The following is a 19,201-nucleotide window of genomic DNA, read 5'->3' on the forward strand; positions in this document are numbered from 1 at the left end:
GTTATAAGTGAATTCTACAAATACAAAAACTCCAACATTCCTGTGAAACATAAAACCAAAAACCCAAACCACACTTCACCCATAAAAAAAAATAAAAATACCCCCCCCCCCCCCCACTTCCCTTGAGAGGGTGACTCAGAAAAAAGAGGACTAGTCATAAAAAAAACACAACTAGAAAAACCAAATGTTCAAGGCGGGTAGGAGGATACTGGGGACCTCCGCGTACCATGGATCCCCCCCCCCCCAAAAAAAAAAAAAAAGGAGGAAAAAAATGGAATGGGCCGGGAATCTGTGTGCACAACTTAATACCCCGCTTATTTTGAATAACACTTTTAGATTCGCTGTTTTAATGCCTCCTGTCCTGAGCATCTGTTTTTCTCCCACACCTATCTTCTCCAAATTTCGCCCATGTTATGTGGCTTAGTTCAGGTGGTAGTTCACCGAGTTTCCCAGGACATCCAGCCAGTCACTCACGTGAATCGGAGCACACCCCAAAAATGTAAAGACCCCGGGGAGCTGGTCTGGCCATTTCAATAAGAACGTATCTCTGTCCTTCACCACCTTCAGATGGAAGGGGTGCCCCCAAAAGTAAGTTGCCCCCACTTTTCTTATAACCTCTAGGAGGGGTTTAATTGCGGCTCTCATCTTTAGGGTCTCCCGTGAAAGATCTGGCAATAATTTCAGCTGAAAACCTTCATAATCGATCTTCCCTTTTGCCCATGCTTGTCTCATTATGTCTTCTTTAAGTGAGAACAGGTGAATCCTAATCAAGACATCTGGGATTAATTCTATTTCCGTCCTTCTGGGGGGCACTTTAACCCTGTGCACTCTGTCAGTTTCCATTTTTTTTCCATTTGGGGTCTCTCCAACAGACCATTCAAAATGCCCACTACCGTGGTTCTGAGCTCTGGGCCCTTTACGGATTCCGGTAAGCCCCGCAGCCGAATATTGTTCCTCCGGCTGCTGTTCTCACCATCATCCTGCTGCAGCCGCAACCAGGTGACTTGTTTTTGCAGCAGCGCTCGTGAACTTTCTAATTCAGAGATTCTGACTTCAAAATCACATTGTATTGTCTCTGTATTCACCATCCTGCCTTCTATTTGACCAACTTTTTGTTTTAAACCACATATTTCCATTTTAATGTCACTCACAATTGCTGCAGCCATATCTTGGATATCCGGTTTCGTCGGGATCAGCTTTACAAACTCACCCCACTCCACTGTCGTTGGTATTTGCGGCTGTTGTGGCATAATCTGGGACTCTTTGGGCACTTCATTCCTTTGTTCCTGCGATGTGTCCATTGCTGGGGTCTTCTTCCCACCTGTAGTGTCCCCAATAGATTGGAGATTTGTACCTGCTGAGCTGCCATTCCTGCGTTTGTCTGACGTTTCTGTGACGCCTTAGCCCCTGCAGTACTTCGTGGTACAGCGGTGTGCCTCAGGAAGTAAGAGGTAATATCTGTCCTTTTCTCTAGGGCTTGCTTCTGCTCTGGGCTGGCTGTTAGGCTCATATATGCGGGGGAGACCAGCGACCTCCACGTCTGCTGTCCCAGCTAGCACTCGCTCCCGGCTCTCCTCCTCCTCAGCCCCACATAGACACGCCAGCCCTGCCGCCCTGTACTGTACCTCTACTCACTCTGAGGCAGGGTCCCGTACATCCACAGCGTGCCCGCCAACCTCCTTGCCGCAGCCGCCGCTTTATGATACACCGAGCCTGAGCTTCACTATTGCCGGCCTCCGTGAGTCTCGGGGCCCCGCTCTGCACCTAGCGGGGGAGGAAGGGGGGAGAGCCGACTCACTCACTGCATGGCTCTCTCATCCACCACGCAGAGCTCCTCGCTGCCCGGCCTCTCACGGCGCCATTGACGAACCACGCCCCCTCAGGAGCATGGGGTTTGACTCAGTAGAGGGTATGTTAAACCTCCGGGGGGCCGGTTGATTTACTGGGGACCCCTCAAGCCTACAGCATTGCTAGACAAGGGGGTTCATTGGGCATTGCTGAAGGCTAGATGAATTCAGGCTTGGCCGATACAGGCTACTGCATTTACATAGTTAGTCAGGTTAAAAAAAAGACACAAGTTCCTCCGGTTCAACCATAAAAAAAAAAAAAAACACAGTACTGAAAACCCAACCATACAATCCCACATACACAATCCTATACCCGCTGTTGATCCAGAGGAAGGCGGAAATAAACCCCAGCAAAGCATGATCCAATTTGCTACAGCAGGGGAAAAGAAATCCTTCCTGATCCCCCGAGAGGCAATCAGATATTCCCTGCATCAACTTTACCTATAAATATTATTGCCCATTTATATTATGTACACCCAGGAAAGAATCCAGGACTTTTTTAAAGCAATCTAATGAGCTGGCCAGAACCACCTCTGGAGGGAGTCTATTCCACATTTTCACAGCTCTTACTGTGAAGAAACCTTTCCATATTTGGAGACGAAATCTGATTTCCTCTAGACAAAAAAGAGTGCCCCCCTTGTCCTCTGTGATGACCTTAAAGTGAACAACTCAACACCAAGTTCACTATATGGACCCCTTATGTATTTATACATGGAGATCATATCTCCCCTTATGTATTTATACATGGAGATCATATCCCCCCTTATGTATTTATACATGGAGATCATATCCCCCCCTTATGTATTTATACATGGAGATCATATCCCCCCTTATGTATTTATACATGGAGATCATATCCCCCCTTATGTATTTATACATGGAGATCATATCCCCCCCTTATGTATTTATACATGGAGATCATATCCCCCCCTTATGTATTTATACATGGTGATCATATCCCCCCCTTATGTATTTATACATGGAGATCATATCCCCCCTTATGTATTTATACATGGAGATCATATCCCCCCTTATGTATTTATACATGGAGATCATATCCCCCCTTATGTATTTATACATGGAGATCATACCCCCCTTATGTATTTATACATGGTGATCATATCCCCCCCTTATGTATTTATACATGGAGATCATATCCCCCCTTATGTATTTATACATGGAGATCATATCCCCCCTTATGTATTTATACATGGAGATCATATCCCCCCTTATGTATTTATACATGGTGATCATATCCCCCCTTATGTATTTATACATGGTGATCATATCCCCCTTATGTATTTATACATGGAGATCATATCCCCCCTTATGTATTTATACATGGAGATCATATCCCCCCCTTATGTATTTATACATGGAGATCATATCCCCCCCTTATGTATTTATACATGGTGATCATATCCCCCCCTTATGTATTTATACATGGTGATCATATCCCCCCCTTATGTATTTATACATGGTGATCATATCCCCCCCTTATGTATTTATACATGGAGATCATATCCCCTCCTTATGTATTTATACATGGAGATCATATCCCCCCCCTTATGTATTTATACATAGTGATCATATCCCCCCTTATGTATTTATACATGGTGATCATATCCCCCCTTATGTATTTATACATGGTGATCATATCCCCCCCTTATGTATTTATACATGGAGATCATATCCCCCTTATGTATTTATACATGGAGATCATATCCCCCCTTATGTATTTATACATGGAGATCATATCCCCCCCTTATGTATTTATACATGGAGATCATATCCCCCCTTATGTATTTATACATGGAGATCATATCCCCCCTTATGTATTTATACATGGAGATCATATCCCCCCCTTATGTATTTATACATGGAGATTATATCCCCCTTATGTATTTATACATGGAGATCATATCCCCCCCCCCTTATGTATTTATACATGGAGATCATATCTCCCCTTATGTATTTATACATGGAGATCATACCCCCCCTTATGTATTATACATGGAGATCATATCCCCCCCTTATGTATTTATACATGGAGATCATATCCCCCCCTTATGCATTATACATGGAGATCATACCCCCCCTTATGTATTATACATGGAGATCATATCCCCCCTTATGTATTTATACATGGTGATCATATCCCCCCTTATGTATTTATGCATGGAGATCATATCCCCCCTTATGTATTTGTACATGGTGATCATATCCCCCCTTATGTATTTATACATGGAGATCGTATCCCCCCCTTATGTATTTATACATGGAGATCATATCCCCCCTTATGTATTTATACATGGAGATCATATCCCCCCCTTATGTATTTATACATGGTGATCATACCCCCCCTTATGTATTTATACATGGTGATCATATCCCCCCCTTATGTATTTATACATGGGGATCATATCCCCCCCTTATGTATTTATACATGGTGATCATACCCCCCCTTATGTATTTATACATGGTGATCATATCCCCCCCTTATGTATTATACATGGAGATCATATCCCCCCCTTATGTATTATACATGGAGATCATATCCCCCCCTTATGTATTATACATGGAGATCATATCCCCCCCTTATGTATTTATACATGGAGATCATATCCCCCCCTTATGTATTATACATGGTGATCATATTCCCCCTTATGTATTTATACATGGTGATCATATCCCCCCCTTATGTATTATACATGGAGATCATATCCCCCCCTTATGTATTATACATGGAGATCATATCCCCCCTTATGTATTTATACATGGAGATCATATCCCCCCTTAATCTCCTCTTCTCAAGAGAATAAATTCAGTTCCTCTAATCTCTCCTCATAGCTGAGCTCCTCCATGCCTCTTATCAGTTTGGTTGCCCTTCTCTGCACTTTTTTAAAAACTGGAGCCCAAAACTGAACTGCATATTCCAGATGAGGTCTTACTAATGATTATTACAGGGGAATAGTGATGTCTCTCTCTCTGGATTCCATGCCTCTCTTATACAAGAAAGGACTTTGCTTGCTTTGGAAACCACAGCTTGGCATTGCATGCTATTATTAACCCCTTTACCACTGTAGCAGCACAGTGGCTCGTTATCGTCTGGCGACGTAGGTCTACGTCACCAGACAATCCCCTCTCTCGGCGCCGCGCGCGCGCCGCCGGAGGCTCGCTCCCGCTGTTTTCAGTCACAGCGGGAGTCGGGCCAGGGGAGGAGCGGCGGCGATCGCCGCTGCTCTTCCCCGATCGTCGGGGAATCTAGTTTGGAGATCCGCTCGCCTGTGTAAACACAGCGGGCGGATCTCCTAAGTGACAGGCGGGGTCAGATTTCAGGGTTCAACATAGCTCAACCTGCGATCTGTCCTTCTGTCACTCAGTCACCTCCCCCCCCCACATGTCAGTAAGCACCAGGCATACATTAACCCCTCCCTCTCCAATAAAATTAACCCCTTCCCTGCCAGTGTCATTTTTACAGTAACAGTGCATATACAGTATATAGCACTGATTACTGCAGTAATGTCCCAAAAGTGTCAAAAATGTCAGTCAAGGGTCCGATCTGTCCGCCGCAATGTCGCAGTCCCACAAAAAAAAATCGCAGATCGCCGCCATTACCCGTTAAAAAAAAAAACACCAAAAATAACCGAAATCTTTCCCTTAGTTAGTAAACGCAATAACTTTTGCGCAAACCAATCAAAATACGCTTATTGTGATTTTTTTTTACCAAACATAGGTAGCAGAAAACAAATTGGCCAAAAATGTAAAAAAAATTGTTTTTACATCTTTTTTGGGGGGAATTTCATATAAAAAAATGTTAAAAATATTGTTATTTTTTCAAAATAAACGCTCTTTTTTTGTTTATAGCGCAAAAAGGAAAAATCGCACAGGTGATCAAATACCACCAAAAGAAAGCTCTGTTTGTTGGAAAAAAAGGACGTAAATTTCGTTTGGGTACAGCGTCGCACGACCGCGCAATTGTCAGTTAAAGTCGCACAGCCCCGAATCGCAAAAAGTGGCCCAGACGTAAGACAGCAAAATGCTCTAGTGGTAAAGTGGTTAAGCTTATGATCTACCAGAACACCCAGATCCTTCTCCGCTATGGATTCCCCCAGATCATTCTCCGCTATGGATTCCCCCAGATCATTCTCCGCTATGGATTCCCCCAGATCCTTCTCCGCTATGGATTCCCCCAGATCCTTCTCCGCTATGGATTCCCCCAGATCCTTCTCCGCTATGGATTCCCCCAGATCATTCTCCGCTATGGATTCCCCCAGATCCTTCTCCGCTATGGATTCCCCCAGATCCTTCTCCGCTATGGATTCCCCCAGATCCTTCTCCGCTATGGATTCCCCCAGATCATTCTCCGATATGGATTCCCCCAGATCCTTCTCCGCTATGGATTCCCCCAGATCCTTCTCCGTTATGGATTCCCCCAGATCCTTCTCCGCTATGGATTCCCCCAGATCCTTCTCCGCTATGGATTCCCCCAGATCATTCTCCGCTATGGATTCCCCCAGATCCTTCTCCGCTATGGATTCCCCCAGTTCTACTCTGCCTAGTATGTATGATGGATGCATATTCTTAGCTCCCAAGTGCATAACTTTACATCTATCAACATTAAACCTCATTTCCACATAGTTGCCCAATGAAACAGTGCATTGAGGTCAGCTTGTAAGTTGGAGACATCCTGTAAGGAAGTTATTCCACTGCAAAGCTTTGTGTCATCTGCAAAGACTGAAATCCCATCCCCCCATCATTTATAAGGATATTAAAAAGTAAGGGTCCCAACACTGAACCTTGGGGTACACCACTGATATACACTGAACCTTGGGGTACACCACTGATATACACTGAACCTTGGGGTACACCACTGATATACACTGAACCTTGGGGTACACCACTGATATACACTGAACCTTGGGGTACACCACTGATATACACTGAACCTTGGGGTACACCACTGATATACACTGAACCTTGGGGTACACCACTGATATACACTGAACCTTGGGGTACACCACTGATAACCTTACACCATTCAGAGTAAGAATCATTAACTGCTACTCTCTGAATTCTATCTTTTACCCAATTTTCTATCCAATTACAAACCGATCTTTCCAAGCCTGTAGACTTTACCTTACACATTAGCCGTGTGTGGGGAACTGTGTCACACGCTTTTGCAAAATCCAAGTATACCACATCCACAGCCACCCCTCTGTCCAAGTATACCACGTCCACAGCCACCCCTCTGTCCAAGTATACCACGTCCACAGCCACCCCTCTGTCCAAGTATACCACGTCCACAGCCACCCCTCTGTCCAAGTATACCACGTCCACTGCCACCCCTCTGTCCAAGTATACCACGTCCACAGCCACCCCTCTGTCCAAGTATACCACGTCCACAGCCACCCCTCTGTCCAAGTATACCACGTCCACAGCCACCCCTCTGTCCAAGTATACCATGTCCACAGCCACCCCTCTGTCCAAGGTTTAACTTACCTCCTCATAAAAAGAAATCAGGTTTGTTTGACAACTTCTGTCTTTCATGAATCCATGCTGTCTGTTGCTTAAAATATTTTTTTCCAGCAAGAACTCATCTATGTGGTCTTTTATTAAACTCTCCAGTATCTTCCAGACTATAGAAGTTACACTAACAGGTCTATAGTTACTTGGCAAAGACTTTGATCCCTTTTTAAATATAGGCACCACATTGGCCCTACGCCAATCCAGTGGTACTATTCCAGTCCTTAACGAGTCCCTAAAAATTAGAAACAAAGGCTTAGAAATGACAGCGCTCAATTCTTTTAGGATGCGTGGGTGGATGCCATCTGGTCCAGGCGCTTTATCCACCCTTTTGAGCCATTGTGGATCATTTGGTGCTATGTCAATACCGTCATTATGGTCATGAGCTCCCCATGCTCATTTGTATATAGTATATAGAGCCGAAGAAAGTATTTAATAAATGTGCCTTCTCTTTGTCCCCAGTCACCCACTCCTGATTATTGTGTAAAGGGCCGACATGCTCAGTCCTGACCTTTTTACTGTTAATATATTTGAAGAATTTTTTGGGGTTTGTCCTACTATCTTTTCCAATCTGTCGTTTATTTTGAATTTTTGCGTCCCTGATTTCCTTTTTACATATTCTGTTATATTCTTTGTAACAATTAAACGATGATAGTGTTCCCTCATTTTTATATTTTTTAAAAGCTCTTTTCTTTTTATCTATAGCTTTTTTAACTTTTGCTGTGAGCCACATAGGTTTTATTTTTAGCCTTTTAAACGTATTACCCATGGGAATATACTTTGCAGTGAGTTTGCATAAAGTATTTTTGAAAAATTCCCATTTCTGTTCTGTGCTCATCGATGCCAATATTCCCTCCCAGTCTAAATCCTGGAGAGCAGCCCTCATTCTTGGACAATTTGCTCTCTTAAAGTTAAGTGTTTTTGTATTTCCTGTATGCGTTTTTTGCTTACAGCTGACATTAAATGAAATCATATTATGGTCACTGCTACCCAGATGTTTTATATGAACATTATTAATAAGCTCTGCATTGTTTGAGATTACCAGGCCCAACAGAGCATCATTTCTAGTGGGGGCCTCAATAAACTGCACCATAAAATTGTCTTGTAATAGGTTTATACATCTGTGCCCTTTAACTGTTCCAGCAGTGCCATTACTCCAGTCAATGTCTGGGTAGTTACCATCCCCCATTATTATCACTGTCCCAGCCCTTGCAGCCCTTTCTATCTGTGCCAGGAGCTGAGCCTCCACCTCCTCATTAATACTGGGAGGTCTATAACAAACTCCAATGATAATCTTTGTATTACGCACACCCATGTACATTTCCACCCATACTGCTTCAGATTCAGCACACTCCCCATCAACTAGGTCATCTTTCACACTCACTTTGAGATCACTTCTCACATAGAGACAAACACCACCACCCCACCGTTTTACCCTGTCTTTCCGAAAGAGAGCATAGCCAGGAATATTAATAGCCCAGTCATGTGAAGAATGAAGCCAAGATTCAGCAATACCAATTAAGTCATAGTTCTCCTTGTGCACCAGAGCTTCCAACTCACCGATTTTGCTTGGCAGACTTCTGGCATTGGTGAACAAACACCATTTTGCACACTTATTTTGCATGTTTTTAATTTTGGTACAAATAGTACCATTTCCAATGGTTGTTTGTAACATGGGAACCTTCTTATCCTCTGCCATAACTCTCCCCCCATCTTTCTCCGTTCCACCCACCAATAGGGGCTGACCCCTGTCTGACCTGTCTGCCCCATTATAATCTAATTCACCCTCCCCCCTCAATCCTAGTTTAAAAAATCCTCCAGCCTTCCCATAAACCTCTCCCCCAGCACAACAGACCCCCTTCCATTTAGATGCAAACCATCTTTAGCATATAGGTTACACACCAATGAAAAGTGAGCCCAGTGCTCTAAAAACCCAAATCCCTCCTTCTTACACCTGGTCTTTATCCATGCATTCAGCTCTCTAATCTCCCCCTGTCTCTCCTGTGTTGCACATGGCACAGGCAATATTTCAGAGAATATCACCTTGGAGGTCCTTCCCTTCAACTTGCAGCCTAGTTCATTAAATTGGTTCTTAAGGAGCCTCCACCTTCCATATATTCTGTCATTGGTTCCAATGTGGACCAAGACAGCTGGGTCATGCCCAGCCCCTCCCAGTAATTTATCAACCCGGTCCACCACATGCCGAACCCTGGCACCAGGGAACAGGGCCGGAGTGGGACTCCTTTTCAGCCCTGGAGTTTCATGCCTTAGACCGGCCCACTTTAGTTCACGACTGACTATATTAAAATAATGTAATTAAAACCTCAGAATATAAGTTTGCAATGGCTGCGGACATGGTACAGGAGAATGCAGTGCTGCGGACATGGTACAGGAGAATGCGGGGCTGCGGACAGGGTACATGAGAATGCGGGGCTGCGGACATGGTACAGGTGAATGCAGTGCTATGGACATGGTACAGGAGAATGCAGGGCTGCGGACATGGTACAGGAGAATGCAGTGCTGCGGACATGGTACAGGAGAATGCAGTGCTGCGGACATGGTACAGGAGAATGCGGGGCTGCGGACATTGTACAGGAGAATGCGGGGCTGCGGACATTGTACAGGAGAATGCGGGGCTGCAGACATGGTACAGGAGAATGCAGGGCTGTGGTAATGGTACAGGAGAATGCAGTGCTGCGGACATGGTACAGGAGAATGCAGGGCTGCGGACATGGTACAGGAGAATGCGGGGCTGCGGACATGGTACAGGAGAATGCGGGGCTGCGGACATGGTACAGGAGAATGCGGGGCTGTGGACATGGTACAGGAGAATGCGGGGCTGCGGACATGGTACAGGAGAATGCGGGGCTGCGGACATGGTACAGGAGAATGCGGGGATGTGCGGACATGGTACAGGAGAATGCGGGGCTGTGCGGACATGGTACAGGAGAATGCGGGGCTGTGCGGACATGGTACAGGAGAATGCGGGGCTGTGCGGACATGGTACAGGAGAATGCAGGGCTGTGAGGACATGGTACAGGAGAATGCGGGGCTGTGCGGACATGGTACAGGAGAATGCGGGGCTGCAGACATGGTACAGGAAAATGCAGGGCTGTGGTAATGGTACAGGAGAATGCGGGGCTGCGGACATGGTACAGGAGAATGCAGTTCTATGGACATGGTACAGGAGAATGCGGGGCTGCGGACATGGTACAGGAGAATGCAGTGCTGCGGACATGGTACAGGAGAATGCAGTGCTGCGGACATGGTACAGGAGAATGCGGGGCTGCGGACATTGTACAGGAGAATGCGGGGCTGCGGACATTGTACAGGAGAATGCGGGGCTGCAGACATGGTACAGGAGAATGCAGGGCTGTGGTAATGGTACAGGAGAATGCAGTGCTGCGGACATGGTACAGGAGAATGCAGGGCTGCGGACATGGTACAGGAGAATGCGGGGCTGCGGACATGGTACAGGAGAATGCGGGGCTGCGGACATGGTACAGGAGAATGCGGGGCTGTGGACATGGTACAGGAGAATGCGGGGCTGCGGACATGGTACAGGAGAATGCGGGGCTGCGGACATGGTACAGGAGAATGCGGGGATGTGCGGACATGGTACAGGAGAATGCGGGGCTGTGCGGACATGGTACAGGAGAATGCGGGCTGTGCGGACATGGTACAGGAGAATGCGGGGCTGTGCGGACATGGTACAGGAGAATGCGGGGCTGTGCGGACATGGTACAGGAGAATGCAGGGCTGTGCGGACATGGTACAGGAGAATGCGGGGCTGTGCGGACATGGTACAGGAGAATGCGGGGCTGCAGACATGGTACAGGAAAATGCAGGGCTGTGGTAATGGTACAGGAGAATGCGGGGCTGCGGACATGGTACAGGAGAATGCAGTTCTATGGACATGGTACAGGAGAATGCGGGGCTGCGGACATGGTACAGGAGAATGCAGGGCTGTGGTAATGGTACAGGAGAATGCGGGGCTGCGGACATGGTACAGGAGAATGCGGGGCTGCGGACATGGTACAGGAGAATGCGGGGATGTGCGGACATGGTACAGGAGAATGCGGGGCTGTGCGGACATGGTACAGGGGAATGCGGGGCTGTGCGGACATGGTACAGGAGAATGCGGGGCTGTGCGGACATGGTACAGGAGAATGCGGGGCTGTGCGGACATGGTACAGGAGAATGCGGGGCTGTGCGGACATGGTACAGGAGAATGCGGGGCTGTGCGGACATGGTACAGGAGAATGCGGGGCTGTGCGGACATGGTGCAGGAGAATGCGGGGCTGTGCGGACATGGTACAGGAGAATGCGGGGCTGTGGACATGGTACAGGAGATGCAGTGCTGCAGGCATGGTACAGGTGTACCATGCCCACAGCATTGTATCTCTTGTAGTATGCCTGCAGCCCCGCATAATGGCAGGCAGTGGAGGAGTCTCACCTGTTCCTGAGGCCACATCGATTTAAAATTGGCGCCGCCCGGCGCCAACACGTCATTGCGAATGCGCCGCCGCCACTCGGGAAAGCTCGCATAGGTTCGACTATTCTCGGGAATAGCCGAACATGTACGGCCTTTTCCGAGCAGCGGCGGCGCATGCGCCGTGACATGTTGGCGCCGTGCGGCGCCATTTTTAAATCAGGCAACCCAGTGGAACGGCCCCCGGACCGACACGGCCCACCGGGAGAAGTCCTGGTTCTCCCGATTGGCCAATCCGTGCCTGCCAGGGAGACAGCAAACCATTCGTTTGAGGTGATCCTGGTGACAAATTATTCTATCAGTCCTTCTGATTATAGAATCCCCAATTACCACCAACTGTCTAGGCCTACCTACAGTCCCCTCACCCCCTCTACTAGACGGACTGCTCTCCCGGCTGTTAGGGATAGCAGTGACATCTAGGGCTGCCACCTCTGAGTTTGCCACCCCCCACATCTTCACCCAACATGGCAAATCTGTTAGGGTGCTCAAACCCAGGTCTGGCCTTCCTTTTCAATGAGCCCCTACCACTCCCTCTGACTGTATTAACCCATCTTCCTACCTGATAAACCTGACTTACCCCTCCACCCTCCCCATTAACCCCACTAGCCTTCTGCTCAGCGAGCAGAAGACCCCTTTCAAGGTTGTCAGTTCTGCCCAGTGTTGCAATTTGCTCCTCCAGATCTCTAATGCGAGCTTCCAGAAGGACAACCTGCTCACATCTGTCACAGCGGTATCCATCCTGGAGTGGTTGCTCCGTTATTTTATACATGCGGGACACTGTGAACTGCACGAAACCTTCAATTTTGCTAGCACACATTTTCCCAGTTACAACAATAATACAACTAACAGAAAATTTCAGATGTTACTTACAGGTCTGAAGACTCCTGTTCAAATCTCCTGTTTTCAACTCTGGTTTTTAACTCACCACTTAGTCAATTTCCACTAGGGTTGGACGTGATTGAGGGGGGTTGTGTGGGTTTGCTGGCAGCACCTACACCAATCCATTATGTGATATGGGCGTCGCTTAGCTTGTGAGAACACAGCAAGCCAAGTAGCACCTTTCTCTTTCCTCCCATCATATGGCCCTCTTATTGGCAGTGAGCACCCTGGTTATTATGGGGTTTTGTAATCCTCCTCCCCTTTCTTTATGACATAAGAGATTTGTGTTTGTACCCGATGGTGAATTTTCTGACTCCTCCCCCTACAGGAAGACCACAAGCTGACCTTGGATGAATTGCACCAAAAGTATGGCACAGACTTGACAGGGGTAAGTTCCCTGTCTCACGCTTTGCAGATTGTTGCCACCCCTGGGCTTGCTTATCATGTACTCATGTATTTTATTCCTTTTTAGGGGCTCACCACTGCCCGGGCAGCTGAGATCCTGGCAAGAGATGGTCCAAATGCCCTCACCCCTCCACCGACCACTCCGGAATGGGTAAAGTTTTGCCGTCAGCTCTTTGGAGGCTTCTCTATGCTGCTTTGGATCGGGGCCATCCTCTGTTTCCTTTTGTACGGTATCCAGGCAGCCAGTGGTGAGGAACCACAGAACGATAATGTAAGTGCTGACATTGCTGTGGCCCTAATGGTGGGATTCAAAAAAGGTGACCTGTAGGCTAACATGCTGTGTTTTTATGCTGCAGCTCTACCTCGGTGTTGTCTTGTCAGCTGTCGTCATCATCACCGGCTGCTTCTCCTACTACCAAGAAGCAAAGAGCTCCAGAATCATGGAGTCCTTCAAGAACATGGTGCCCCAGGTAAGTAGCAGCTGGATCCATCATAGTGCAAAGATACTGGGTTGGCTTTTGGTCAATTGGGGGTTACTGGTTGGCTTTGGTCAATTTGGGGGTTACTGGTTGGCTTTGGTCAATTGGGGGGTTACTGGTTGGCTGGCTTTGGTCAGTTGGGGGTTACTGGTTGGCCAGCCTGGGTCAGTTGGGGGTTACTGGTTGGTCGGCCTGTGTCAGTTGGGGGTAACTGGCTTTCCTTTATTACAGCAAGCCTTGGTGATCCGAAGCGGTGAGAAGTTGAGCATTAACGCAGAGGAAGTGGTTCTGGGAGATCTGGTAGAGGTAAAAGGTGGAGACCGGATCCCAGCGGATCTCAGGGTCATCTCTTCCCATGGTTGTAAGGTTAGTAGAAAAAGGGCAAGTCTTGTGATGTCGCCATGTCCTTTATTACCGGATTCTTCAACAGTCTGCCCTTCACCATAGGTGGACAACTCCTCTCTCACCGGAGAGTCCGAGCCCCAAACCCGATCTCCTGACTTTACCAATGAAAACCCTCTTGAGACCCGTAACATCGCCTTCTTCTCCACCAACTGTGTGGAAGGTCAGTAGAAGCTGCTGGACATGGCTTGACCATTTTTTCTTTTGAGTGTCCTGCTGGCCCTGCCTCACTTCTCTTCTCTATCCAGGTACTGCCCGTGGTATCGTTGTCAACACCGGTGACCGCACTGTCATGGGACGTATCGCCACACTCGCCTCCGGTCTAGAAGGTGGCCGCACCCCTATCGCTGTTGAAATCGAGCATTTCATCCATATCATCACCGGTGTGGCTGTCTTCCTGGGTGTCAGCTTCTTCATCCTCTCACTCATCCTGCAGTACACCTGGCTGGAGGCCGTCATCTTCCTCATTGGTATCATTGTAGCCAACGTGCCTGAAGGGCTGCTGGCCACGGTCACGGTGAGTAGAAGACAAATGTAGAGATGGGATGCAGTGATTGGTCTGTAGATTTCTGGAACCCAGTCTGACGGTATAACTTACTGCCCCCCCTAGGTGTGCCTTACACTCACCGCTAAGCGCATGGCCCGCAAAAACTGCCTGGTGAAGAACTTGGAGGCTGTGGAAACTCTGGGATCTACCTCCACCATCTGCTCCGACAAGACCGGGACCCTCACTCAGAACAGGATGACCGTGGCACACATGTGGTTCGATAACCAGATTCATGAGGCCGACACCACAGAGAATCAGAGCGGTGAGCTTCTAGGGAGTCCTTGGGATGGGGCAGGAATAAAGAGAACTGGTCTAGTTGTAGGCAGTACTGTTCAGTCTGTCATTCATACTGAAATCCTTTTTTTGCTACAGGTGCCTCCTTCGACAAGAGCTCTCCAACCTGGACCGCACTGTCACGTATCGCTGGGCTGTGTAACAGAGCTGTGTTCCAGGCTGGTCAGGAGAACACTCCTATTCTGAAGGTGAGGAGCTCTGACCGGGAAAGTCTGGACTTTTTTTCAATTGGCTAATAGGTGCTGGTACCCACCCCGTCATTGAATGCTGGTGGGGGTGTCTTCAGGGTGAACGGCTAGTGGTGTGGCACCCTTTGCTATATTAGATAAAATAGGACTTGGGTACACTGAAGACAAGGTAAGTGTTATAGAAGCCCCAAGGCTGGTGTCAGAGACCACCCTAAAAATCCCCCCACAAATTTTGGTCAGTTGCATTACTTAACACCTCCATTGGGGGGGTCATTGGCTGTAATGTTTGACCCCCCCCCCCCCCTCCATCGTGGGTTGATGGCAGTGAAGTTTAACCCCCGCTGTTCATGGCGGGGACTTGTTACACCCCTTCCCAGTCTTTCTCCAGCATGACCTCAGGCTGGGACTATAGCTGTACTGTCGGGTGAGATCACTTTGCCTGACTATGCCAGCATCTCAATGTGGGAGCACTTTGCCGCCACTCTACAAGTCTAGGTGGTTTTGGTTCTGCAGGACAGGGTCTAAAATCCCAGGATTGTTCCCCGGAATTCCTAAAAAATGGCAAATTGGGAGATGCTGGCACATTGGGCAGAGAAAGACCTGAGAAGATATATTAAATGTAAAAGGTTAGTTCACCTTTACCAAAAAATGACTTATAAGGGGGGTGAGTGGTCTGTAGGTAAAACACAGCTCTGACTAAAGATGGATAATGCCCCTGCTATAGGTGTAGACCAGCGGTCTCCAAACTGTGGCCCAGGGGCCAGATGTGGCCACCCTGCTTGTCTTATCTGGCCCTTGGGGCGCAGTATTCCTCCCACTGGCCCCCGGTGACAGGGCACAGTATTCCTCCCACTGGCACTGGTGACGGGGGCACAGTATTCCTTCCCCGCTGGCACGGGGGGCGCAGTGTTCCTTCCCCGCTGGCACTGGGGACGGGGGGCGCAGTGTTCCCTTCCGGTGGCGGGGGTGCAGTATTCCCTCCCGCTGGCACCGGTGACGGGGGGTTGTTACCAATGCCAGGACATTTTCTACTCCTTCTGGCTAGTCTGAGGCCCCTTTCACACTTGTGCGACTTTGGGACTGCAAAGTTGCTTGACAAGTCGTACCCCATGATTTCCAATAAGTAACGGTCATATCTGCGTGACTTAGCAGTCCCTGGGCTACTTTTGTCCACCTTTGATGGGACTTGAGGTCCAAAGACCTCCAGATTACACAGGCGTCATTTCAAGTCCGTCCAGTCAGTGGCGCGACTTTCAGGCAGCACAAGTATGAAAAGGGCCTGAAGGATATTAAACTGGTCCTTTTTGTTTAGAAAGTTTGGAGACCCCTGGTGTAACCCATTTACGTACCACCTAAAGCCTGGTTGGGAATACTCTTCGGATGTTGCTAAAAGAGGCTTTGTCTTTACAAAAAAGTGACCAGTAAAGGTGAACGAACCATTTCCTACGGACGTACCGTTGGGTTTCAGTGGTTATACCGGGATGGTGGGCGCACCTACAGGAATCATCCCGGTATCATTGTTTGCAGCCGGCGATCCCCTTTCAGGCAGAAGTGATCTGAGGGACTAATTAGCCACTTGATCACTTCTGTTGGTGGCCGATGGGGGTTCTACCCCCATCCTGCCACGGCTACCGCTTCCTCCGGCCTCTACCGTCCCATCACAGAGGCCGGGAGTGATGTGGCAATGGCTGCCCAGTACAGAGAGAGACACTGATGTTGTTTCCCTCTTTCTGGAACCCCGGAGAGACGAGTAGTCGTTACTTCCGGTTACACATCTTTGTTTAACTGGCCACCTGTGCTGCTTTTTTATTGGTTGAGCCAAATGGACTTGTGTCTTTTTTTTTTTTTTTTAACCTTAGTAACTATGTAACCAGCGGCCAGAGAAACAGCCGATCCGAGCGATCGAATAGACCTCAAATCTCTCCATAAAGAGGACCTGTCAGGGCCCATGTTATTGCAAGGAATGTTCATCCCTTGTGATAGCAAAGTACGTACAAAAAATAATAAATTTAAAGCGCCCCCGTGCTTATACTCCCGCTCACATAGGCAAACAGTGATCGCACCACACATGAGGTTATTGTCGCAAACGTCTGAGCGAGCAATAATTCTATTACAGACCTCCTGTGCATCTGTAAACTGGTCACCTGTAAAGGCGTTTAAATCATCACCTATGGAGAATTTTAAGCGCCATAGTTTGCCGCCATTCCACGGGCAGACGCAATTTTAAAGCATGACATGTTGGGTATCTATTTACTTGATGTAACATCATCTTTCGCTTTATACAAAAAGTTGGGCTAACTTTACTGTTTTGTGTGTTTTTTTTTTTTTTTCCCCCAAAATTGCGTATTAAAAAATCACTGCCCGAATACCGTGTGACATAAAAAAATTGCAACACCCATAATTTTATTCTCTAGGGTCTTTGCTTTTTTTTTTTTTTAATATGCATGTATGTGTTTTGGGGGTTCTAAGTTTTTTTCCAGCAAAAAAGTAGATTTTTACATGTAGGAGTGAGGTGTCAGAATAGGCCGGGGAAGGAGGTGGTTAAGGAGCCAACAGCCGGCTTAACTGATGTCCTGAAATTGGGTATGTCGTGAACCTAACATCCATGCGTTTTTGGGGTGTACTCACTTGCACTTTAACTGGTACCAGTCCTGGGCAGGGTTAACCTCCTAGGGCCAGACTGGTACATTTGTGTGGTGTGGGATTTAAGCTGGGGAATTGGTTAAGCATACCATGGCTGGGGCTACTTTGGAAGAGGCGGGGGATCCCATCCATGGTGAGGGATCCCATCCATGGTGGGGGAGGCGGGGGATCCCATCCATGGTGGGGGCATAAAGGGGAAGGGTTTGGGACTTTAAATGAGGTTCATATATAGATGTGCCTCCATCCCTAATCTGGAAAGAAAAAAGGAAGGTTTGGGACTTTTTGCTATAGATATATGTATATGTATTATTACTCTTATACTTATATGTTTTGTAGATACACGAATTGCACCTTCTCCTGAAGAAGTGAATATGTCACGAAACGCGTAGAGCAAGTGTGATGCAATTCTTGTGGTTTTTATTCTGCAACAACCATATGTTCTGTATATATGATTCTGTATATTATGTTTATTTATTAATTTTTCAAACATTTATGGTTTACTATATGTCATGGCTATACTACATCTCCCATCTACCAAATCATCATATGCATTTTGACTTTTCATGTCATCATTCATAGAATTTAATACATTTTGTTTTCTTTATGGCTGTATATGTTTACTACGTTACTCATCACACCCATGTTGTAGGCACACTTCATTTAAAGTCCCAAACCTTCCTTTTTTCCATCCATGGTGGGGGAGGCGGGATCCCATCCATGGTGGGGGAGGCGGGGGATCCCATCTATGGTGGGGGATCCCATCCATGGTGGGGAGGCGGGGGATCTCATCCATGGTGGGGGATCCCATCCATGGTGGGGGAGGCGGGGGATCCCATCCATGGTGGGGGAGGCGGGGGATCCCATCCATGGTGGGGGAGGCGGGATCCCATCCATGGTGGGGGAGGCGGGGGATCCCATCCATGGTGGGGGATCCCATCAATGGTGGGGGATCCCAGCCTTGGTTCACAGTTTGCTTCGGTGTGAGCGCAAACTGTGTCTGAGCACACCACTCTCCATAGTGACTATGTAGAGAAAAGGGGTTACTGGGGGTTGTTTAGCATAAGTGTTCCTGGGACAACTTCTTTTATAGCCCAATATGGATGCAGACCAGCAGGGGAGGAGGGAGAATTAAACTCGGGCACAGTCCAGTGTGAATGCCCCCCTAAAGGCTCTACGACTGGCTGTTGGCCATCTGTATGGGGCAGCCATAGCCGGCACCACAATTTTTTGTAGTGAAAAGTCGAGTTTCTAGACAGGAAACAAAATTCCAGCCATGCAGTGCCACGACACGTTTACCCTCCATCAGTGAATGTTAGATTTTTTTTCTTGTACCCTATGTGTGTAGCCTGCTGTCAGACTGTGACGTTTCTGTAGCTGACTTATGTGTGTAGCCTGCTGTCAGACTATGACGTTTCTGTAACTGACTTGTACCGTATGTGTGTAGCCTGCTGTCAGACTGTGACGTTTCTGTAGCTGACTTATGACGGTTGGTCTTGCAG

At 47.7% G+C, this 19,201-nt stretch overlaps 1 protein-coding gene across 1 annotated transcript in view; it reads left to right on the forward strand.

The window, feature by feature from the left end:
• The window catches only part of LOC309545803 (sodium/potassium-transporting ATPase subunit alpha-1-like), a 93,816-nt gene that overhangs the window by 64,414 nt on the left and 10,201 nt on the right, over positions 1–19,201 (forward strand). The window contains exons 3-10 of the mRNA XM_082245162.1: positions 13,073–13,132; positions 13,217–13,420; positions 13,506–13,619; positions 13,860–13,994; positions 14,076–14,193; positions 14,279–14,547; positions 14,641–14,839; positions 14,950–15,059. Of these exons, the coding sequence (XP_082101288.1) occupies positions 13,073–13,132; positions 13,217–13,420; positions 13,506–13,619; positions 13,860–13,994; positions 14,076–14,193; positions 14,279–14,547; positions 14,641–14,839; positions 14,950–15,059 (1,209 nt within the window). The remainder of the gene's footprint in view (positions 1–13,072; positions 13,133–13,216; positions 13,421–13,505; positions 13,620–13,859; positions 13,995–14,075; positions 14,194–14,278; positions 14,548–14,640; positions 14,840–14,949; positions 15,060–19,201) is intronic.

The sequence above is a fragment of the Pelophylax lessonae genome (genome assembly GCF_965119305.1).
Source record: "Pelophylax lessonae genome assembly, chromosome: 2".
NCBI classification, from domain to species: domain Eukaryota; kingdom Metazoa; phylum Chordata; class Amphibia; order Anura; family Ranidae; genus Pelophylax; species Pelophylax lessonae.